General features: G+C 41.9%; 1 protein-coding gene across 5 annotated transcripts in view; it reads right to left on the reverse strand.

The window, feature by feature from the left end:
- ZMYM2 (zinc finger MYM-type containing 2) overlaps nt 1–23,319 on the reverse strand; it is a 409,791-nt gene that overhangs the window by 108,490 nt on the left and 277,982 nt on the right. For all 5 annotated transcript variants that reach the window (XM_053708531.1, XM_053708528.1, XM_053708530.1 and 2 more), the window contains 3 exons: nt 22,276–22,444; nt 21,957–22,070; nt 9,850–9,963 (listed from right to left, as the gene is read on the reverse strand). In XM_053708531.1, coding sequence (XP_053564506.1) covers nt 9,850–9,963; nt 21,957–22,070; nt 22,276–22,444 — 397 coding nt within the window. The remainder of the gene's footprint in view (nt 1–9,849; nt 9,964–21,956; nt 22,071–22,275; nt 22,445–23,319) is intronic.

The raw sequence follows: 23,319 nt of genomic DNA on the forward strand, positions 1-23,319 counted from the left end.
GAGTCCACGAATTCATCCTTACTTGTGGGATACCAATACCAAAGCTTTAGGACACAGAAGGAGGGAGGGACAAGACAGGGACCTTAAACGGAAGGCACCACTGCTTGTAGAACCTTTCTCCCAAAAATAGCCTCTGAAGAAGCAAAAGTATCGAATTTGTAAAATTTGGAGAAAGTATGAAGCGAAGACCAAGTCGCCGCCTTACAAATCTGTTCAACAGAAGCCTCATTCTTAAAAGCCCATGTGGAAGCCACAGCTCTAGTAGAATGAGCAGTAATCCTTTCAGGAGGCTGCCGTCCAGCAATCTCATAGGCCAAACGGATGATGCTTTTCAGCCAAAAGGAAAGAGGTAGCCGTAGCCCTTTGACCTCTCCGTTTACCAGAATAAACAACAAAGAAGATGTTTGACGGAAATCTTTAGTTGCTTGTAAGTAGAATTTTAAAGCACGAACCACATCAAGATTGTGTAACAGACGTTCCTTCTTTGATGAAGGATTAGGACACAAAGAAGGAATCACAATCTCTTAATTGATATTCTTATTAGAAACAACCTTAGGAAGAAACCCAGGTTTGGTACGTAAAACCACCTTATCTGCATGGAAAACAAGGTAAGGGGAATCACATTGTAAAGCAGATAGCTACTAAAAACAAAACTTTCCAAGATAGAAGCTTAATATCTATGGAATGCATAGGTTCAAACGGAACCCCTTGAAGAACTAAAGAAATAAGTTTAAGCTCCATGGCGGAGCAACAGGTTTAAATACAGGCTTGATTCTGACCAAAGCCTGACTAAATGCTTTAACGTCTGGGACATCTGCCACGTTTGTGAAGTAGAATAGACAAAGCAGATATTTGACCTTTAAGAGAACTAGCAGATAATCCCTTCTCCAAACCTTCTTGGAGAAAAGACAATATTCTAGGAATCCTAATCTTACTCCACGAGTAACCTTTGGATTCACACCAATAAAGATATTTGCTCCAAATCTTATGATAAATCTTCCTGGTGACAGGCTTTCTAGCCTGAATCAGGGTATCAATGACCGATTCGGAGAAACCACGCTTTGATAAAATCATGCGTTCAATCTCCAAGCAGTCAGACGCAGAAAAATTAGATTTGGATGCGTGAACGGGCCTTGAATTAGAAGGTCCCGCCTCATTGGCAGAGTTCACGGTGGAACCGAGGACATGTCCACTAGGTCTGCATACCAAGTCCTGCGTGGCCACGCAGGAGCTATCAGAATCACCGAAGCTCTCTCCAGCTTGATTCTGGCAACCAGATGTGGGAGGAGAGGTAACGGTGTAAATACATATGCCAAATTGAAGGACCAAGGCACTGCTAGAGAATCTATCAGTACCGCCTTGGGATCCCGGGACCTGGACCCGTAACGAGGAAGTTTGGGCATTCTGACGAGACGCCATCAGATCAAATTCTGAATCAGCTGGGCGAATACCTCCGGATGGAGTTCCCACTCCCCCGGATGAAGAGTCTGACGACTTAGAAAATCCGCCTCCCAGTTCTCTACTCCTGGGATGTGGATTGCTGAAAGATGGCAAGAGTGATCCTCTGCCCACCGGATTATTTTGGTTACCTCCATCATCGCTAGAGAACTCCTTGTTCCTCCCTAATGATTGATATAAGCTACAGTCGGGATGTTGTCCGACTGAAACCTGATGAATTTGGCCGCAGCAAGCTGAGGCCACGCCTGAAGCGCATTGAAAATCGCTCAGTTCTAAAATGTTTATCGGGAGGAGAGCTTCCTCCCGAGACCATAAGCCCTGTGCTTTCAGGGAGTTCCAGACTGCACCCCAGCCTAGCAGGCTGGCATATTTCGTTACAATGAGCCACTCTGGCCTGCGGAAGCACATTCCCTGAGACAGGTGGTCCTGAGACAACCACCAGAGAAGAGAATCTCTGGTCTCCTGGTCCAGATGCAGTTGAGGAGATAAATCTGCATAATCCCCCATTCCACTGTTTGAGCATGCATAGTTGCAGTGGTCTGAGGTGTAGACGGGCAAAAGGAACTATGTCCATTGCCGCTACCATGAGTCCGATTACCTCCATACACTGAGCCACTGATGGCCGAGGAATGGAATGAAGAGCTCGGCAAGTGGATAAGAGTTTTAACTTTCTGACCTCCGTCAGAAATATTTTCATTTCTACCGAGTCTATCAGAGTCCCTAGGAAGGAAACTCTTGTAAGAGGGAAGAGAGAACTCTTTTTTATGTTCCCCTTCCACCCGTGAGATGTCAGAAAAGCCAACACGATGTCTGTGTGAGACTTGGCTAGCTGGAAAGTCGACGCCTGAATTAAGATGTCGTCTAGATAAGGCGCCACTGCTATGCCTCGTGATCGTAGAACCGCCAGAAGGGACCCTAGCACTTTTGTGAAAATTCTTGGAGCCGTGGCCAACCCGAAAGGAAGGGACACAAACTGGTAATGCCTGTTTAGAAAGGCGAATCTGAGGAATTGATGATGATCTCTGTGAATAGGGATGTGTAGATACGCATCCTTTAAGTCCACGGTAGTCATATATTGACCCTCCTGGATCAGAGGTAGAATAGTCCGAATAGTCTCCATCTTGAATGATGGAACTTTGAGGAACTTGTTTAGAATTTTGAGATCCAAGATTCTTCTGAAAGTTCCCTCTTTCTTGGGAACCACAAACAGGTTTGAATAAAACCCAAGCCCCTGTTCTTCCTTTGGAACTGGGCGAATCTACACAGCGTAAGAACGCCTCTCTCTTTGTCTGGTTTACAGACAATCGAGAAATGGGAGATCTCCCCCTTGGAAGGGAGCCCTTGAATTTCAGAAGATATCCCTGGGACACAATTTCTAAAGCCCAGGGATCCTGAACATCTCTCGCCCAAGCCTGAGCGAAGAGAGTCTGCCCCCTACTAGATCCGGTCCCGGATCGGGGGCTACCCCTTCATGCTGTCTTAGAAGCAGCTGCAGGCTTCTTGGCCTGTTTACCCTTGTTCCAAGCCTGGTTAGGTCTCCAGACTGACTTGGATTGGGCAAAATTCCCCTCTTGCTTTGTAGCAGAGGAAGCTGAAGCGGGACCACTCTTAAAGTTCCGAAAGGAACGAAAATTATTTTGTTCGGCCCTCATCTTATTTGATCTATCCTGAGGGAGGGCATGACCTTTCCTTCCAGTGATGTCTGAAATCTCCTTCAGTTCATGCCCGAATAGGGTCTTACCTTTGAAAGGAATGTTCAAAAGTTTAGATTTAGATGACACATCAGCAGACCAGGACTTAAGCCATAACGCCCTGCGTGCTAAAATGGCAAAACCTGAAATCTTTGCCGCTAATTTAGCCAGTTGAAAAGCAGCATCTGTAATAAAAGAATTAGCCAACTTAAGGGCCTTAATTCTGTCCATAATTTCCTCTAATGGATTCTCCATTTCAAGAGCCTCTTCTAGAGCCTCAAACCAGAAAGCAGCTGCAGTCGTTACAGGAACGATGCACACAATAGGTTGGAGAGAAAAACCTTGATGAACAAAAATTTTCTTCAGGAGACCCTCTAATTTTTTATCCATAGGATCTTTGAAAGCACAACTGTCCTCGATAGGTATAGTTGTACGCTTAGACAGAGTAGAAATAGCTCCCTCCACCTTAGGAACTGTCTGCCATGAGTCCCTTATGGTATCAGATATGGGAAACATTTTCTTAAAAACAGGAGGGGGAGTGAACGGAATACCTGGTCTATCCCACTCCTTGGCAATAATATTCACAATCCTCTTAGGGACTGGAAAAACCATCAGTGTAAACAGGAACCTCTAAGTATCTATCCATTTTACACAATTTCTCTGGGACCACTATAGGGTCACAATGATCTAGAGTTGATAATACCTCCCTAAGCAATAAGCGGAGGTGTTCAAGCTTAAATTTAAAGGCCGTCATATCAGAATCTGTCTGAGGAAGCGTCTTTCCTGAATCAGAAATTTCTCCACCTTGGAGATAACAAATCCCTCGCCCCTTCAGAGCATTGTGAGGGCATATCAGAAACGGCTACTAAAGCGTGAGACGGCTCAGCATTTTTCCTTAACCCAGAGCTGTCCCGCTTTCCTTGTAAACCAGGTAGTTTGGATAAAACCTCAGTGAGGGTTGTATTCATAACTGTGGCCATGTCTTGTAAAGTAAATGAATGTGACACACTAGAGGTACTTGGCGTCACTTGTGCGGGCGTTACTGGTTGTGACACTTGGGGAGAGCTAGATGGCGAACCCTCATTTACTTCTGACTGAGAATCATCTATTGCTCTATTTTTAAGTGCTAATATATGTTCTTTATAATTTATAGACATATCAGTACATTTGGGACACATTCTAAGAGGGGGTTCCACAATGGCTTCCAAACATATTGAACAAGGATTTTCCTTGGTATCAGACATGTTAAACAGGCTAGTAATGTAACAAGCAAGCTTGGAAAACACTGTAATCAAAGTAAATAACACTTACAAATAAAATGGTACTATGCCTTTAAGAGAAAAAAGCTGCACAAGTTCTGCAAAACAGTGTAAAAAAGCAGTAAACTTAACAAAATTTTTACAGTAGTATCTTACAGCCTTAGTAACTTTGCACAACTATGCAAATAAACAATTAACCCCTTAATGGCAAAACCGGATTGAAAAAACGCCAAAACCGGTAAAAAAAAGACTTTCAGCACCTTGCCACAGCTCTGCTGTGGCACCTACCTGCCCTTCAGAACAATTTGTGGGGAAAAAACCTCCTTTACACCCTCAAAAACAGCAGGAACCTCTCGAAAAGTAGTTGGATGACTCTTAAGGAAAAGAAACTGCGCAACTGAGGGGCGAAAATAGGCCCCTCCCACCTCACTCTATGTTTTGAAGCCTATTAGAAAAACACCTGAGTGTCTCTTAATTAACCATGTGGGTTAAAAAACCCTAACACAAGCCACAATGACCCCTTCAGTCCCTTCAAAAAACGTTATAATTGCATCATTTACTGAACAAACAAAAAACGTTTTTTCCTAACAGTGTCACCAGTAACAAATGAGCCCTTCAAGCAAGCTGAAATTCCTATCCAAGTGTCTGAATACAGCTTACCCTTTCCCCATGGGGATATTGCCAGCCTTTTCTAGAATAAACAGTCTGTCTAGAAAAACATAGACTGAACATACCTCATATGCAGCTTAGCATGCAAACCGTTCCCCCAACTGAAGTTTTCCTGTACTCTTCAGCCCTTGTGAGAACAGCAGTGGATCTTAGTTACAAAGTTCTAAGATCATAATCCTCTTTGGCAGAAAAAGAGATGAAGATTTATGCAAGGAGTAAATAGTACATACCGGCACCATTTAAAATAAACTTTTGCTTGAGAAATAAAAAAAACTAACATTTTTGTCACCACACTCGCTAGGCAAAGAGAATGACTGGGGGGTGGAGCTAGGGGGGGGAGCTATATAGGCAGCTCTGCTGTGGGTGCTCTCTTTGCCACTTCCTGTGGGGGAGGAGAATATCCCACAAGTAAGGATGAATCCGTGGACTCGATACATCTTACAAGAGAAATTGCCCGTAGTACCAAAATATTGATTGGGAGGAAGGACTCCATTTGAGTCCATAACCCCTGTGCCTCCCTGGAACCCCAAACAGCTCCCTATTCGGATAGGCTTGTGTCCGTAGTCACAATCTCCCAGGATGGTCTTAAGCAGCATGTCCCTCGGGACAGATGACCTGGACAGAGCCACCAAGTGAGCAATTCTCTCGACCGGCTGTCTAAAACAATCTGTTGACAGATCTGAATGATCACTGTTCCACTGCCTCAGCATGCACAGTTGTAAAGGTCTGAGACAGAACCTGGCAAAAAGAATGATGTCCATGCAGGACACCATGAGACCAATCACCGCCATACACTGAGCCACAGAGGGACTCAAGGAGGTCCGGAGGGCAAGACATCCCGAAATTGGCTTGCAATGTCTCTGGTCCGTTAGAAATATCCTCATGGATATGGAATCTATTATAGTACCCATGAATTCCACCCTGGTACTTGGGATTCGAGAACTCTTTTCCAAGTTTATCTTCCATCCATGTGATCAAAGACTGAAAAGAGGCACTGAGAATTCTTCCGCAAGACGAAAGGATGGTGCTTGCATCCACGTATTGGGCTACTGCAATACCCCGAGTTCTGGCAACAGCTAGAAGAGCCCCCAGAAGGGCAATGAACTGGAAGTACTGATCCAGGAATGCAAACATCAGGAACTGAAAGTGTTCCCTATGGATTGGAACAAAGGTAAGCGTCCTTCAGATCTTTAGTGGTCATAAACTAGCCTTCCTGAATTAAAGGAAGGATGGACCTTATCGTCTCCATCTTGAAGGAAAGAACACCAAGAAATTTGTTTAAAGCACTTTAGGTCCAGAATTGGGCAGAAAGTTCCCTCCTCCTTTGGGACCACGAAAAGGTTTAAATAAAACCCCAAACTTTTTTCTTCGATAGGCACTGGGATAACAACTCCTAAGGAGGATAGATCCCAAACGCACTCTAGAAAGGCATCCCTCTTATCTGGTCTGGTAGACAGATTCAAGAAAAGGAATCTGCCTCTTGGTTAATGAGATTAGAAGCCTATCTTGTATCCCTGAGATACCACCTCCAGGACCCACGGATCCTGTACGTCCATGAAGCAGGTGTCTGGAAAAAAAAGAGACAGTCTGCCCCCTACACAATACGATCCCGGATCGGGGGCCACCCCTTCATGCCTATTTGTTTTTGGCGGGCTTCTTATTCTGCTTCAATTTATTCCAGAACTGAGCCGGCTTCAAAGCACTCTTGGGTTGCTCGGATTTGGAGGAGGATTGTTGTAGTTGGGATTTGTCAAAACAAAAATTAGAAGATTGTCATCCATTAAACTTGTTGTTCTTATCTTGTAGGAAGGCACCCTTGCCTCTGGTAACCGTAGAAATAATGGAGCCAAGGCCTGGACCAAATAAAATCTTTCCCTTTAAGGAAAGAGAAAGGGGTCTGCGAATATGACTTCTAAGTCCAGACTAAGACTTTAACCAGTGTGCCCAGCAGTCTAGGACCACAAAGCCAGAATCCTTTGCATTTAGGCGAATAATTTGTATGTTCGCATCACAGATAAAAGAATTAGCAATTTTAAGAGCTTTAATTCGGTATTTAATATCCTCGAGGGGAGACTCCACCTCAATGAGTGCCAACAAAGAGTTGCACCAGTAGGTAGCCGCTGCAGCAACCACAGCCACTGGTTGAAACAAAAAAAAACGTATGTTGAAACATCTTTCTCAGAAAGGTTTCCATTTTCGTATCCATCCGCTTTTTGAACTGGCCTCAAGAGGTATAGTAGTACGTTTAGCAAGCGTAGAGATAGCACCATCCACCTTAGGAATAGAGCCCCACAAATCCAGTTGAGAGTCCGGGACCAACTTTTTAAAAGTAGACATTTTATTTCATTTGTTCTTAATAATGTTCACCATCATTAAGGAACTTTCCTGTCTTGTAAATTCTGTCTAATTTAGGCATAGGTTCTTCAGGCAGCGCAGACTCTGGAACCTCTAACGTAGACAGAACCTTCTTTAATAAAAAAACACAAGTGCTCAATTTTAAATCTAAAGGACAGTTCCTCTGCAGCAGGAGGCTTAGATGCCAAGGACCTAAAAAGTTCACCCTCTGAAGCTAGAGAGGTTAACTCATCATCGGATAACTGGGATAATAGCTAAATCCGATAAATATTTAGATGACTCCGGGTCAGGAGAGTTATGTTTAACCTTTCCCTTGCATTTGTTAGAGCAAGGTAATGCACTGAGGGCCGCAGACACCGCCGTTTGTAACTACGCGGCAAAGTCCGCAGGAAGAAGGCCCCCTATGGATGGCAAGTGTAGTAATCTCACGGGACGCCGAGTCCTGAGAGGTAGACGGCTCAGAGGGACTAAGAGCCTTAGCAGGCCTGTGTCTCTTTTTAGACATTAAAACGATGTTAAGGCATGTGAAACAATTGAGTGAGCAGGAAAACCACGGGCTCCTCACAATATAAACAGGTATGATTTAGTACAGAAGGAGTACCTTCTAACATGTCAGAGTACTCCCATAGCTCAGGTTATACCCACAGGACGACACAAAGTTTTTTATTATAGAAAACTGCCCCTTAATACTCCCAATGGCTGGGGCACACACCACCTCTTAGAACCAGACAGTTAACAGAGGAAACGCTCACCTCAGGTTCAAGTCTGTCGGAATGGAGGAAATGAACATAGACCACACCCGGTCACGGTCTGCAAGACAGTACTTCCCCTGTTATTACAAGTACAGCAAGTAATAGGAGCTGCGCAACACTTTCAAAAACTAAAGTGAAACTCAAGTAAAACCCGTTTGTTCCAGTCAAAAACACAGTCTATCAGCCCAGGAAAAATCACACAAAGCAGCATGTAAATAATTTCCTGATTAATTAACCCCAACTGTTCAATATTCCCCCTTCAGAGGATATTAACCCTGGATCCTATCAAGGGATAAAGGAGTCACACTGTGACCCTGTTATAGCGTTTTGTGTGTAAAAATTGAAACAATCTTACCTCCAGGATCCATGCTGTGGAACAGAACACAGCCTCTCAAATGCAACAGTCTTATAGCAGTGCATCCGACATGGACTTGAGAGAGAGAAAGCAGGCAGTAAAACTCGTCAACACCGATTGCTTAGGAGCTGTTAGCAGTAGTCTGGATGGTTTCACAGTAAAAAAATTCCCTGCATCTCCAGACTAACTCATCAATATACTCTCACAGAGGTTGACATGACTACTTAAAATTCCAGTCCTATCTCAAAGGGCAGATACCCTTTTTCAGGACTCTGCGAATCTTTTTGCCTTTCGTCACATTAGGAGATGGCAGAGAAGTGTCAGAACGACTGGGGGTAATGAGGAAGTGGGAGGGATATTTAAGCCTTTGGCTGGGGTGTCTTTGCCTCCTCCTGGTGGCCAGGTGTGGACTCTCCCTATCTTAGGAAGGAAAATAAATTTATAATTAATCACAACATGAAGATATACAGTTAAAAGACAAGGAAGTAGAATGATCCAACAATGTTCAAACTAATCATGTAAATAAACCAGTTACAGAAATGCCTGTAAGAAACCATTTATGCCATTTTAAAAGGACAAGTAAATATTGTACATTTGAATAATCAACAAATGCATGATAAGGTATAACCTTCAAATGAGTATATTTTATTATTTTCAAGTTATGACAGCCATCAGCCAATCACAAATGCATACACACATGTTCTGTAACGTCTTGCTCAGTAGGAGCTGGTGACAGTGTAAATATAAAAAGACTACACATTTTGTTAAAGGGACACTGTACCCAAATTTTTTCTTTTGTGATTCAGATAGAGCATGCAATTTTAAGCAACTTTCTAATGTACTCCTATTATCAAATTTTCTTCATGCTCTTGGTATGTTTATTTGAAAAGCAAGAATGTAAGTTTAGATGCCGGCCCATTTTTGGTGAACAACCTGGGTTGTCCTTGCTGACTGGACAGCACCAATAAACAAATGCTGTCCATGGTTCTGAACCACAAATTTGCTGGCTCCTTAGCTTAGATGACTTCTTTTTCAAAAAAAGATATCAAGAGAACGAAGAAAAATTGATAACAGAAGTAAATTAGAAAGTTGCTTAAAATTGCATGCTCTATCCGAATCATGAAAGAAAAAAAATTAGGTTCAGTGTCCCTTTAAGTTAAGTAAATTGGAAAGTTGTTTAAAATTGCATGCTTTATCTGATAATTTAATTTTGACTTGAAAGCTTCTTTAAAAAATTAAACCTGACTTATAAAGAAAAGAAAAAAATATACCCTACGTATTTAAAAATAAAAACTACACAATATACTAACCTCGAGGAAAATCAAGTTCAATATCTAGATCTGGCTCAAAAGGTGCATCTGACAATGCTGCTGGGCTTTCTGTACTACAGCTTTCCAAGATCTCCTTTTCTGTCACCTCCTCCCCTACAACAAGTTAGTGTAAAAATAAAACTACACTTAAAAGAAATGTAAAAAAAAATCAAGTAAATATATATAATTTAAGTGCCATAAAACAGGTTGAGATATGTGCATATTCTAAAAGGGCTAATTAAGTAAAAATAGTTTGCATAAAAAAACAAAATTATGGTTACCTGATAATTTTCTTTTCTTCAGATGGAAAGAGTCCACAGCTGCATTCATTACTTTTGAGAAAATAAGAACCTGGCCGCCAAAAGGAGGCAAAGACACCCCAGCCAAATGCTTAAATACTCCTCCCACTCCCCTCATCCCCCAGTCATTCTGCTGAGTAACAACGAACAGTAGAAGAAATATCAGGTGAAAAGGTGCCAGAAGAATAAAAATGACGCCCCACATAAATACGGCTGGGGAGCTGTGGACTCTCTCCATCTGAATAAAAGAAAATCATCAGGTAAGCATAATTTATGTTTTTATTCATAAATGGAAAGAGTCCACAGCTGCATTCATTACTTTTGGGAAAATACCCAAGCTATCGAGAACACTGAATGCCAAGATGGGAGGCTACAAGAGGCGGCCCATTCTGAGGGCATCAGGCCTGAAACCACTACCCAACAAAACCCTGCTTCGTCCAAAGCAGAGAAACGTGAAAAGGAAAAAGGCCCAAGGACACTGACCCGCAGATAGTCCGGAAGCCTCGCAAAATCAGACTCAACTGAGCCAACAGTCCTCCAGGAGACACCTTCGCCCAGTGGTCGGCCCCCAACCACACACCCCTTACTAGCGAAGGGAACACCAGTCCAAAACTCCCAAAGGGACAGGGCAAAAAAAATCAAAGAAAATCGAAAGGACATCAGAAAATTCCATAAAGAAAAACCCCTAGAACGAGTCCAGCTCAAAGACCCAAATGGGTCTAAACAAGTAAGGGGAAGCAACAGCCAGACCAACATAACACAAGGTCTAGGACTGGGCATCTGAACATCGATTTTTACTCTCAACTTCGAGAGGAAGCACCGAAACGACAACTGAAGAATGATACTCAAGTAGTAAGTACTTAGAATACTGAAGTAGTTAACACAAAAACATGAAGCAGACCCAGACGAGGTAAAAACCCGAGTCAAGCACACGCAGCCGTCATCAGGACGATCCAGAAAGAGAATACTTTACTAAGAAGTAAAATGCGACTAAAAATATCGGATTGAAAAGATTCCAAGACAGAGGCACCCTCTAGGCAATCCCAGCCGCCAGACTGACACATACAGTAGGTCCCAAAAGGGGAGAAAGTATAGAACCTCAAGTAGGCCCATTACACCCCCAAGGAACAATAATCTCACAACCTATTCCCAACCGTGCAAGCCCAAGCGTCAGTTTGTCCGAAAACAGGGGAACAGAAGAACCCTGACACCCGCTGACAAAAGAGCGGAAAAAATGGCTTCAGCCATGCCACAGAGCTTGGGAACCCCCCAAACCCGTCCAAAGCAAGGGAATACCACGAGTACAAGGTCACTCAATCAAAAACTAGTCTCCACCTAACCATACGAGACAGAGGAGTACCTGAAACCAAGGATGCAGAGCATCCCCAGATCTGGGGAAAATCCTAAGCAGAGTCCAAAAGAACTCTCTTGAAGGGAATTCAGGTCCCCAAAGGAAACCCAAGTCACATGGAGGAACGGACAAAATCAAAAGTGTCTCAAAGAAGAGAGCAACTCTCTCCTGAAAGGAAACCCAGGGCCCCATAAGGAGACCTAACCCACATGGGGAAGTCCAAAGGTCTCACTGACCAGAGAACAACGGAAGGAACAAGTCGACAGGAGAATTCCTAGAGCCTCCGAAAGGCCAAACCGCCTTAAACCAGCGGTAAGGAGGCGCTAAACTCCCAATCCTCCCACGTGAGGAAGTAAACTCTAGGTCCCGAGAAAATCGAAGCAAAAGGAGTGACGCAGCGGAACGCCGCTGACTCAGTCAACCAACTTGAAGGCTCAATAAGGACTGAAACAATCCTTCCAGCCTCATGGATCCACAAGTCCTCATTAGAATGCTTAGCTGAAACATTGTAAAATAAAAACAAGAAACAAATAATAAAGTAAGCACTCAGCACCTCGAGGGGACCAGCCAGGCAGAACAGACACCACGTGTCTGAACAGGCCACGAGAAAGAAGATCTGAACCCAAGGAGGATAAGCCGGCACAGGGCCATAACTGCCAAGCTGCCTAAATCCTCCCTTAGAGGGGAAGAGAATAAAAGACCAAACATAGGACTAACAGGTCCCTTAACTTCTGCAGAAGTGAACAGCGAGAATCAATCCCAGAGATCAATCAATCAAAATAAAAGTCATCCTAACCGGATAAAAGAAAATATAAGGCAGCCTGTAGGCAAACCCCTAAGAAGAAACAGGCATACCCGCAGGACCAGCCAAACGGAACTCTGATCTTCCAACAAAAACTGTCAACAACTGACAATCAGGAGATTACCCATCCCCACATGTCTAATGAGGTGAACCATTTGAAGCAGAATACTGCTGAGATTTGGGGGGAAACAAGCCGCCCTGTAAGGAGGGATACATAATCTGGGTTACCCGCATGTGTAGTAGTAGGGAGCGGTAGGGAACTCGCCTCTCGGAGGACAGAACCCTCAGAGGCGGATGGCTCAACGGACACTTGATTCCCCGAGCAACAAGGCGCTCTAATAAGGCATATCGAACATAACTGATTGACCTGTGTCAACGGGGCCAATTCGCATTCTTCACAAGTCAAAGAATCTGACTTATCAGCATGAACACCAGATAAGGAGGGTCGCATTGCAAGGCAGCAATCTCAGTGACTCTTCGCATAGAAGCAATAGCTAGTAGAAAAAAAAACCTTCCAAGACTAACAACTTAATGTCATCCTCATGCATAGGCTCAAACGAAGCCCGTTGCAAAACTTCAAGAACAAGATTTAAACCCCAAGAAAGAGCATTAGATCTAAACACCGGCCTGATCCTAGTCAGAACCTTAAGAAAAGACTGTACATCCGGAAGCTCAGCGAGCCTCTTGTGCAGTTAAAACAGACAGGGCCGAAATTTGTCCCTTCAAGGAACTAGCTGAGAGACCCTTCCTCCAGTCCATCCTGGAGAAAGAAAAAAAAAATCCTGGCAACCTTTACTTTGTGCCAGGACAAACCACGCTCTTCACCAGGATATGTAGGTCCTCCACACCTTATGATAGATGCGACAAGTAACCGGCTTACGAGCTTGAATGAGGGAATCAATAACACTCTCAGAAAACCCTCTCTTGGCTAAGACTAAGCGTTCAATCTCCACACAGTCGGCCTCAGAGAATCTAGATTTTGATGAAGAAAGGGGTATTGTTCCAGCAGATCCCTACGATAAGGTAACCTCCAAGAAGGAGATAACATCTCCACTAGATCCGCGAACCATATCCTTCGTGGCCACGATGGAGCAATCAGTATCACCGACGCCTGCTCCTGTATGATTTGAGCCACCACTCAAGGAAGGAGTGGTAATGGCAGGAAAAGAGAAATTAGATTGAACCTCCAAGACACCGCAAATACATCTATTAGCTCCGCCTGAGGATTCCTGGACCCCGACCCATATCTGGATAGCTTGGTATTGAGACGGGAGGCCATGAGATCTAACTCTGGCATTCTCCACCTGTCTGAATGTGGATCGCTGACATCGAACAGTTGTGGGTCTCCGCCCACTCCAGAATCCGAGACATTTCCCTCTTTGCTATGGAGCTTCTTGTTCTCCCCCTGAAGGCTGATGTAAGCCACCGAGGTTATCTTGCTTGATTGGAATCAGATAAATTGGGACAAACCCAGTAGGGGCCAAGCCTTTAGAGCATTGAATATTGCCCGAAGGTCTAGAATTTTGAATGGAAGGGAGCTCTCCTCCTGCGTCCACAGGCCCTGTGCCTTCTTGGCACCCCAAACAGCTCCCCATCCTGACAGACTTGCGTCCATAGTCACAAAGGATGGTCTTTAAAAGGATGTCCCTCAGGACAGGGGATCCGGAGAGAGCCACCAAGAGAGCGATTATCAAGACCGGTTGTCCAAAGAAATCTGTTGAGACAGATCCAAATCACTGTTCCACTGCCACAGCCGCAACAGCCTGAGGTGGAACCTGGCAAAGAGAACAACGTTCATGCTGGACACTATGAGACCAATCACCTCCATACACAGTCACAGATGGCCTTGAGGTCTGGAGGGCAAGACATGTTGAAGCTAGCTTGCAACTTCTCTGGTCTGTAAAAAATATTCTCATGTCTATGGAATCCATTATCGTGCCCAGGATTTCCACCCTGGTGCTTGGAATAAGATAACTTCTTTCTCTATTTATCTTCCCTCCCTGTGATCGAAAAAGACAGGAGATTCCGAATGGGTTTTTCATCCAGACGAAACAATGGTGCCTGTACCAGGATATCGCCTAAGTAGGGAGCTACCGCTACACCCCGGGTTCTGGAGACTGCTAGAAGAGTCCCTAGAACCTTCGTAAAAATTCTTGGAGCAGTAGCTGGACCAAATGAAAGTGCAATGAACTGTAAGTGCTGGACCAGGAACGCAAACCTGAGAAACTGGAAGTGTTCCCTGTGGAATGGAAGGTGAAGGAATGCCTCCTACAGACTATAGTGGTCATAAACTGCCCTTGCTGAATTAAGGGAAGGATGGACCTTATAGTCTCCATCTTGATGAGGGGACATTTAGAAATTTGTTTAAGCACTTTAGGTCTAGAACTGGATGGACAGATCCCTCCTCCTTTGGGACCACGAAAATTTTTAAATAGTACAAACCTCTTTCTGTGATAGGCACTGGGACAATGACTCCAAAGGAGGACAGATCCCTTACGCACTCCAGAAAGGCTTCCCTCTTTCCAAGTATGGAAGACAGGTTGAGAGGATGAATCTGGCAATGAGTAGATGAGCTTTGAAACCTATCTTGAAACCCTGAGCTATGACCTCCAGGAACCAGCACGTCCCTGAACCAAGCTCTGTCCCCTACACAATCCAAAATAGGACCGGGGGCCGCCCCTTCATACGGACTTAGTCTCGACGGGCTTCTTGCTCTGCTTGGATCTAATTCCAGGACTGAGCCGGCTTCCAAGAACTCTTGGTTTGCTCTGGCTTAGCAGAGGCCTCTGACGCTGGGCTTTTATCAGAACTAAAGGAACGAAAATTACGAACTTTGTCCCTTAGATTTGTAATTCTTATCTTTTTTATCTTACAGATATGAAGGTATAAAGGAGAGGGAAAGACTAGACTTAGAAGTTATATCTGTCAGAATGCCTTACTGGCCTAAACAGAAAACCTGAAGTCTTAGCCATAGGCTAATTAATCTGTATAATATCAGCACAGATGAAAAAATTAGTAACCCAGAAGCATATATAATTAAACCCAACTGTTCATAATCCCCCTCAGGAGATATTAACCCTTCATACCATATAGATAAAAACATAATTTATGTAAGAACTTACCTGATAAATTCATTTCTTTCATATTAGCAAGAGTCCATGAGCTAGTGACGTATGGGATATACATTCCTACCAGGAGGGGCAAAGTTTCCCAAACCTTAAAATGCCTATAAATACACCCCTCACCACACCCACAATTCAGTTTAACGAATAGCCAAGAAGTGGGGTGATAAGAAAAAAGTGCGAAAGCATATAAAATAAGGAATTGGAATAATTGTGCTTTATACAAAAAAATCATCACCACCACAAAAAAGGGCGGGCCTCATGGACTCTTGCTAATATGAAAGAAATGAATTTATCAGGTAAGTTCTTACATAAATTATGTTTTCTTTCATGTAATTAGCAAGAGTCCATGAGCTAGTGACGTATGGGATAATGACTACCCAAGATGTGGATCTTTCCACACAAGAGTCACTAGAGAGGGAGGGATAAAATAAAGACAGCCAATTCCTGCTGAAAATCCACACCCAAAATAAAGTTTAATGAAAAACATAAGCAGAAGATTCAAACTGAAACCGCTGCCTGAAGTACTTTTCTACCAAAAACTGCTTCAGAAGAAGAAAATACAACAAAATGGTAGAATTTGGTAAAAGTATGCAAAGAGGACCAAGTTGCCGCTTTGCAAATCTGATCAACCGAAGCTTCATTCCTAAACGCCCAGGAAGTAGAAACTGACCTAGTAGAATGAGCTGTAATCCTATGAGGCGGAGTCTTACCCGACTCAACATAGGCAAGATGAATTAAAGATTTCAACCAAGATGCCAAAGAAATGGCAGAAGCTTTCTGGCCTTTTCTAGAACCGGAAAAGATAACAAATAGACTAGAAGTCTTACGGAAAGATTTCGTAGCTTCAACATAATATTTCAAAGCTCTAACAACATCCAAAGAATGCAACGATTTCTCCTTAGAATTCTTAGGATTAGGACATAATGAAGGAACCACAATTTCTCTACTAATGTTGTTGGAATTCACAACTTTAGGTAAAAATTCAAAAGAAGTTCGCAACACCGCCTTATCCTGATGAAAAATCAGAAAAGGAGACTCACAAGAAAAAGCAGATAATTCAGAAACTCTTCTGGTAGAAGAGATGGCCAAAAGGAACAAAACTTTCCAAGAAAGTAATTTAATGTCCAATGAATGCATAGGTTCAAACGGAGGAGCTTGAAGAGCTCCCAGAACCAAATTCAAACTCCAAGGAGGAGAAATTGACTTAATGACAGGTTTTATACGAACCAAAGCTTGTACAAAACAATGAATATCAGGAAGAATAGCAATCTTTCTGTGAAAAAGAACAGAAAGAGCAGAGATTTGTCCTTTCAAAGAACTTGCGGACAAACCCTTATCTAAACCATCCTGAAGAAACTGTAAAAATTCTCGGTATTCTAAAAGAATGCCAGGAAAAATGATGAGAAAGACACCAAGAAATATAAGTCTTCCAGACTCTATAATATATCTCTCGAGATACAGATTTACGAGCCTGTAACATAGTATTAATCACAGAGTCAGAGAAACCTCTTTGACCAAGAATCAAGCATTCAATCTCCATACCTTTAAATTTAAGGATTTCAGATCCTGATGGAAAAAAGGACCTTGTGACAGAAGGTCTGGTCTTAACGGAAGAGTCCATGGTTGGCAAGAGGCCATCCGGACAAGATCCGCATACCAAAACCTGTGAGGCCATGCCGGAGCTACCAGCAGAACAAACGAGCATTCCTTCAGAATCTTGGAGATTACTCTTGGAAGAAGAACTAGAGGCGGAAAGATATAGGCAGGATGATACTTCCAAGGAAGTGAAAAATGCATCCACTGCCTCTGCCTGAAAATCCCGGGATCTGGACAGATACCTGGGAAGTTTCTTGTTTAGATGAGAAGCCATCAGATCTATTTCTGGAAGTTCCCACATTTGAACAATCTGAAGAAATACCTCTGGGTGAAGAGACCATTCGCCCGGATGCAACGTTTGGCGACTGAGATAATCCGCTTTCCAATTGTCCATACCTGGGATATGAACCGCAGAGATTAGACAGGAGCTGGATTCCGCCCAAACCAAAATTTGAGATACTTCTTTCATAGCCAGAGGACTGTGAGTCCCTCCTTGATGATTGATGTATGCCACAGTTGTGACATTGTCTATCTGAAAACAAATGAACAACTCTCTCTTCAGAAGAGGCCAAGACTGAAGAGCTCTGAAAATTGCACGGAGTTCCAAAATATTGATCGGAAATCTCACCTCCTGAGATTCCCAAACCCCTTGTGCCGTCAGATACCCCCACACAGCTCCCCAACCTGTAAGACTTGCATCTGTTGAGATTATAGTCCAGGTCGGAAGAACAAAGAAGCCCCCTGAACTAAACGATGGTGATCTGTCCACCATGTCAGAGAGTGTCGTAAAATCGGTTTAAAGATATTAATTGAGTTATCTTTGAGTAATCCCTGCACCATTGGTTCAGCATACAGAGCTGAAGAGGTCGCATGTGAAAACGAGCGAAGGAGATCGCATCTGATGCAGCAGTCCTAAAACCCAACATTTCCATGCATAAGGCTACCAAAGGGAATGATTGTGACTGAAGGTTTTGACAAGCTGATATCAATGTTAAACTTCTCTTGTCTGACAAGGACAGAGTCATAGACACTGAATTTATCTAGAAACCTAAAAAGGTTACCCTTGTCTGAGGAATTAATGAACTGATTGGTAAATTGATCCTCCAACCATGAACTTGAAGAAACAACACAAGTCGATTCGTATGAGATTCTTCGAAAATGAGAAGACTGAGCAAGTACCAAGATATCGTCCAAATAAGGAAATACCAAAACCCTATTCTCTGATTACAGAAAGAAGGGCACCGAGAACCTTTGAAAAAAGTTCTTGGAACTGAGGCTAGGCCAAACGGTAGAGCCACAAAACTGGTAATGCTTGTCTAAAAAGAGAATCTCAGACACTAAAAGTTATATGGATGAATCTGAATATGCAGATACACATCCTGTAAATCTATTGTAGACATATAATGCCCTTGCTAAACAAAAGGCAGGATAGTCCTACAGTAACCATCTTGAATGTTGGTATCCTAACATAACGATTCAATAATGATAGATCCGGAACTGGTCTGAAGGAATTGACCTTCTTTGGTACAATGAAGAGATAAAATAAAACCCCAGCCCCTGTTCCAGAACTGGAACTGGCATAAATACTCCAGCCAACTCTAGATCTGAAACACATTTCAGAAATGCTGAGCCTTTGCTGTGTTAACTGGGACACGGGAAAGAAAAGAATCTCTTAGCAGGAGGCCTTAACTTGAAGCCAATTCTGTACCTTTCTGAAACAATGTTTCTGAAACCAGAGATTAAGAACGGAATTGATCCAAATTTCTTTGAAGAAAACGTAATCTGCCCCATACCAGCTGAGCTGGAATAAGGGCCGCACCTTCATAGGTACTTAGGAGCTGGCTATAGGTTTCAATAAGGCTTGGATATATTCCAAACTGGAAATAGTTTCCAAACTGATACCGCTCCTGAGGATGAAGGATCAGGCTTTTGTTCCTTGTTGTGAGGAAAGGAACGAAAATGATTATTTACCCTGGAAAGAAAGGGAAAGCAAAGTTGACTTAGAAGACATGTCAGCATTCCAAGTTTAATCCATAAAGCTTTTCTAGCTAAAATAGCTAGAGACATATACCTGACATCAACTCTAATGATATCAAAAGATGGTATCACCAATAAAATTATTAGCATGTTATAGAATAATAATAATGCTATAAAATTATGATCTGTTACTTGTTGCGCTAAAGCTTCTAACCAAAAAGTTGAAGCTGCAGCAACATCCGCTAAAAATATAGCAGGTCTAAGAAGATTACCTGAACATAAGTAAGCTTTTCTTAGAAAGGATTCAATTTTCCTATCTAAAGGATCCTTAAATGAAGTACTATCTGCCGGAATAGTAGTACATTAGCAGGAGTAGAGACAGCCCCATAACCTTAGGGATTTTGGTCCCAAAAAACTCTAATCTGTCAGATGGCACAGGATATAATTTGCTTAAGCGTCTAGAAGGAGTAAATAAATTACCCAAATTATTCCATTCCCTGGAAATTACTTCAGAAATAGCATTAGGGAGATAAAACACTTCTGGAATAACTACAGGAGATTTAAAAACCTTATTTAAACGTTTACATTTAGTATCAAGAGGACCAGAATCCTCTATTTCTAATGCAAATAACACTTCTTTAAGTAAAGAACGAATAAATTCCATCTTGAACAAATACAAAGATTTATCAGCATCAACCTCTGAGACAGAAACCTCTGAACCAGAAGAACCATTATCAGTATCAGAATGATGATGTTCATTTAAAAATTCATCTGAAAAAAGAGAAGTTTTAAAAGACTTTTATGTATACTAGAAGGAGAAATAACAGACATAGCCTTCTTAATGGATTTAAAAAATAAAATCTCTTATGTTATCAGGAACACTCTGAAAATTAGATGTTGACGGAACAGCAACAGGTAATGTAACAGTACTAAAGGAAATTTTATCTGCATTAATAAGTTTGACATGACATGCAATACAAATAACAGCTGGAGAAACAGATACCAAAAGTTTATAGCAGATACACTTAGCTTGGTAGCTCCAGCACCGGGCAGTGATTTTCCTGAAGTATCTTCTGACTCAGTTGCAACGTGGAACATCTTGCAATATGTAATAGAAAAAACAACATATAAAGCAAAATTGATCAAATTCCTTAAATGACAGTTTCAGGAATGGGAAAAAAATGCCAGTGAACAAGCTTCTAGCAACCAGAAGCAATAAATAATGATACTTAAATAATGTGGAGACAAAAATGACGCCCATATTTTTTAGCGCCAAAAAAGACGCCCACATTATTTGGAGCCTAAATGCTTTTGGCGCCAAAAATGACGCCACATCCGGAACGCCGACATTTTTGATGCAAAAAAACGTCAAAAAATGACACAACTTCCGGCGACACGTATGACGCCGGAAACAGAAAAAAAATTTTGCGCCAAAAAAGTCTGCGCCAAGAATGACGCAATAAAATGAAGCATTTTCTGCCCCCGCGAGCCTAACAGCCCACAGGGAAAAAGTCAAATTTTTTAAGGTAAGAAAAAATGATTGAAACAAATGCATTTATCCCAAATATGAAACTGAATGTCTGAAAAATAAGGAATGTTGAACATTCTGAGTCAAGGCAAATAAATGTTTGAATACATATATTTAGAACTTTATAAATAAAGTGCCCAACCATAGCTTAGAGTGTCACAGAAAATAAGATTTACTTACCCCAGGACACTCATCTACATGTTTGTAGAAAGCCAAACCAGTACTGAAACGAGAATCAGCAGAGGTAATGGTATATATAAGAGTATATCGTCGATCTGAAAAGGGAGGTAAGAGATGAATCTCTACGACCGATAACAGAGAACCTATGAAATAGACCCCGTAGAAGGAGATCACTGCATTCAAATAGGCAATACTCTCCTCACATCCCTCTGACATTCACTGCACGCTGAGAGGAAAACCGGGCTCCAACTTGCTGCGGAGCGCATATCAACGTAGAATCTAGCACAAACTTACTTCACCACCTCCATCGGAGGCAAAGTTTGTAAAACTGAAATGTGGGTGTGGTGAGGGGTGTATTTATAGGCATTTTAAGGTTTGGGAAACTTTGCCCCTCCTGGTAGGAATGTATATCCCATACGTCACTAGCTCATGGACTCTTGCTAATTACATGAAAGAAAGGAGCCACACTGTGACCCTGTCTTCTAGCGTTTGCAATATGTGTAAAAATTGAAATGATCTTACCGGAATCCATGCTGTGGAACAAACGCAGCCTCTCAAGTGTGACAGTCTTATAGCATTGCTCCTGACATCGACTTAAGTGAGAAAAAGCAGGCAGTGAAATTCGTCAACACCGATTGCTAAGGAGCTGTTAATCTGATTCTGGATGGGTTCGCAGAATAGACTCTGCCTGCATCTTCAGACTAACTTTCGGCAATGCTCTCACTGAGAGCCTGACAAGACTACTTAAAATTCCAGTCCCATCTCGAAGGGCAGATACCCTTCCTAAGGTACTACTCCGAAATCTTCTGACACTCTGCCAACCTTCTGTGACAAAAGGCAAAGAATGACTGGGGGATGAGGGGAGTGGGGGAGGTATTTAAGCCTTTGGCTGGGGTGTCTTTGCCTCCTCCTGGTGGCCAGGTTCAGTATTTCCCACAAGGAATGAGGCTGTGGACTCTCCCTGTATTAAGAAGGAAAAAGTATGAGATGCCGACAGAGGAACGGCACGATGTTTACCATCACTAAAGTCTAAATAGTAATTATTTTACAAATGAAGCGTCTTTAAAAAAATGTAATTAATGAAAGTCACCCTGTTTTTAAGAATGATTTTATATACACCAGGCAGTAAATTGATGAACTTTACAATCACTTTATGAGAAAGTATAATTGAATTTAAATGAAAACTGCCTCAAACAAAAAATGTATCCTACGTTTTAAAAAAAAAAAAAAAACTACACAACATACTAACCTTGAGGAAAATCAAGTACAATGTCTAGATCTGGCTCAAAAGGTGCATCTGACAATGCTGCTGGGCTTTCTGTACTACAGCTTTTCAAGGTCTCCTTTTCTGCTACCTCTTCGTCTACAACAAGAAGTTAGTTTAAAGATAAAATGAGATTTTAAAAAAATGTAAAAAATATATAAAAAAAAAAAATCTAATTCATAATTAATAACGACAAGCGGATATAGAGTTAAAAAAAGGATATAGAATGATCCAACAAAGTTCAAATGCAGGAGCAAACCATTAGGAGCTGCTGTGTAAACTTTTTTCTGAACGAGTCACTTACCAGAAATATCTTCAGAAACTAATGGCTCTTCCACAACTGGCTCCGAAAAAAGTGTTAAGTTAGATTCTAACTCGGTAGGATGCAAGGGACTCTTAGTCTTTGACTCCTCTACAGCAAATACTTTCTCAATACTATCTACATCAGAAGGTAGAAAAACTGGAACAGGCACCTACAAGGAAAAAAACAAAACAAGAAACTCTTATATAATTTGTGTGTGTACATTTGTAATTACAAACATTGTTTATTCCCCCTATAGCAACACCTAAGAGCCACACAGCTTTGAACATTCTTGAAGTAGGTATAAAACTCTTATTAAGACTTGAGGGTACCCTTCTCTTGTAGCTTCAAGGATTAAAAGGAGCTTTTGATCTAGTGGCATGAAGTAGTGTAATTCCCCTTAAATTAAATTTTATTGAAACTAAAAGGGTAATTAAAAAGTTTTTTAATGAAAAGGTTAATTTAAAGAGACTGTTTACACCAATTTTCATTTAACTGCATGTAATAGACACTCCTATAGATAATAATATGCAGAGATACAGATAAAAAATCCAGTATAAAACCTTTTAAAAAAAATAATTAAAAAAAAATTACTTAGAAGCTCCCAGTTTAGCACTGTTGATAAGGTTTGGCTGGGACACCCAATGAAAGGGGTTGAGAGCAGACCCTCCTATGCTCCCTCCCATGCATATGAAAAACCCATTACACAAACAGAAGCAATCTGAAGGCTGTATACATTAGTATACATCTAAAACTTTGGTGACTAGAAGTCTGAAAATTAGCATAATGTTACTTAAAAAAATAACCACAAAAAAAACACCCCAAAAAGAAAATAGACACTGCACAGCTCTACTGTAATGAAATCAATTTTTTAATCCAAGGTGCAGTAAAAACACCAGAGGATAAAAATCAAAGACATGCCAGACAGCACGACATCTGACGCGTTTCATCTTGTCAGCCGTAATCATAGCCTATTTAAAGGGACAGTCGACAGCAGAATTTTTGTTTAAAAAGATAGATAATCCCTTTATTATCTACTCCCCAGTT

The sequence above is a fragment of the Bombina bombina genome, chromosome 3 (genome assembly GCF_027579735.1).
Source record: "Bombina bombina isolate aBomBom1 chromosome 3, aBomBom1.pri, whole genome shotgun sequence".
In the NCBI taxonomy this organism is placed as follows: Eukaryota; Metazoa; Chordata; class Amphibia; order Anura; family Bombinatoridae; genus Bombina; species Bombina bombina.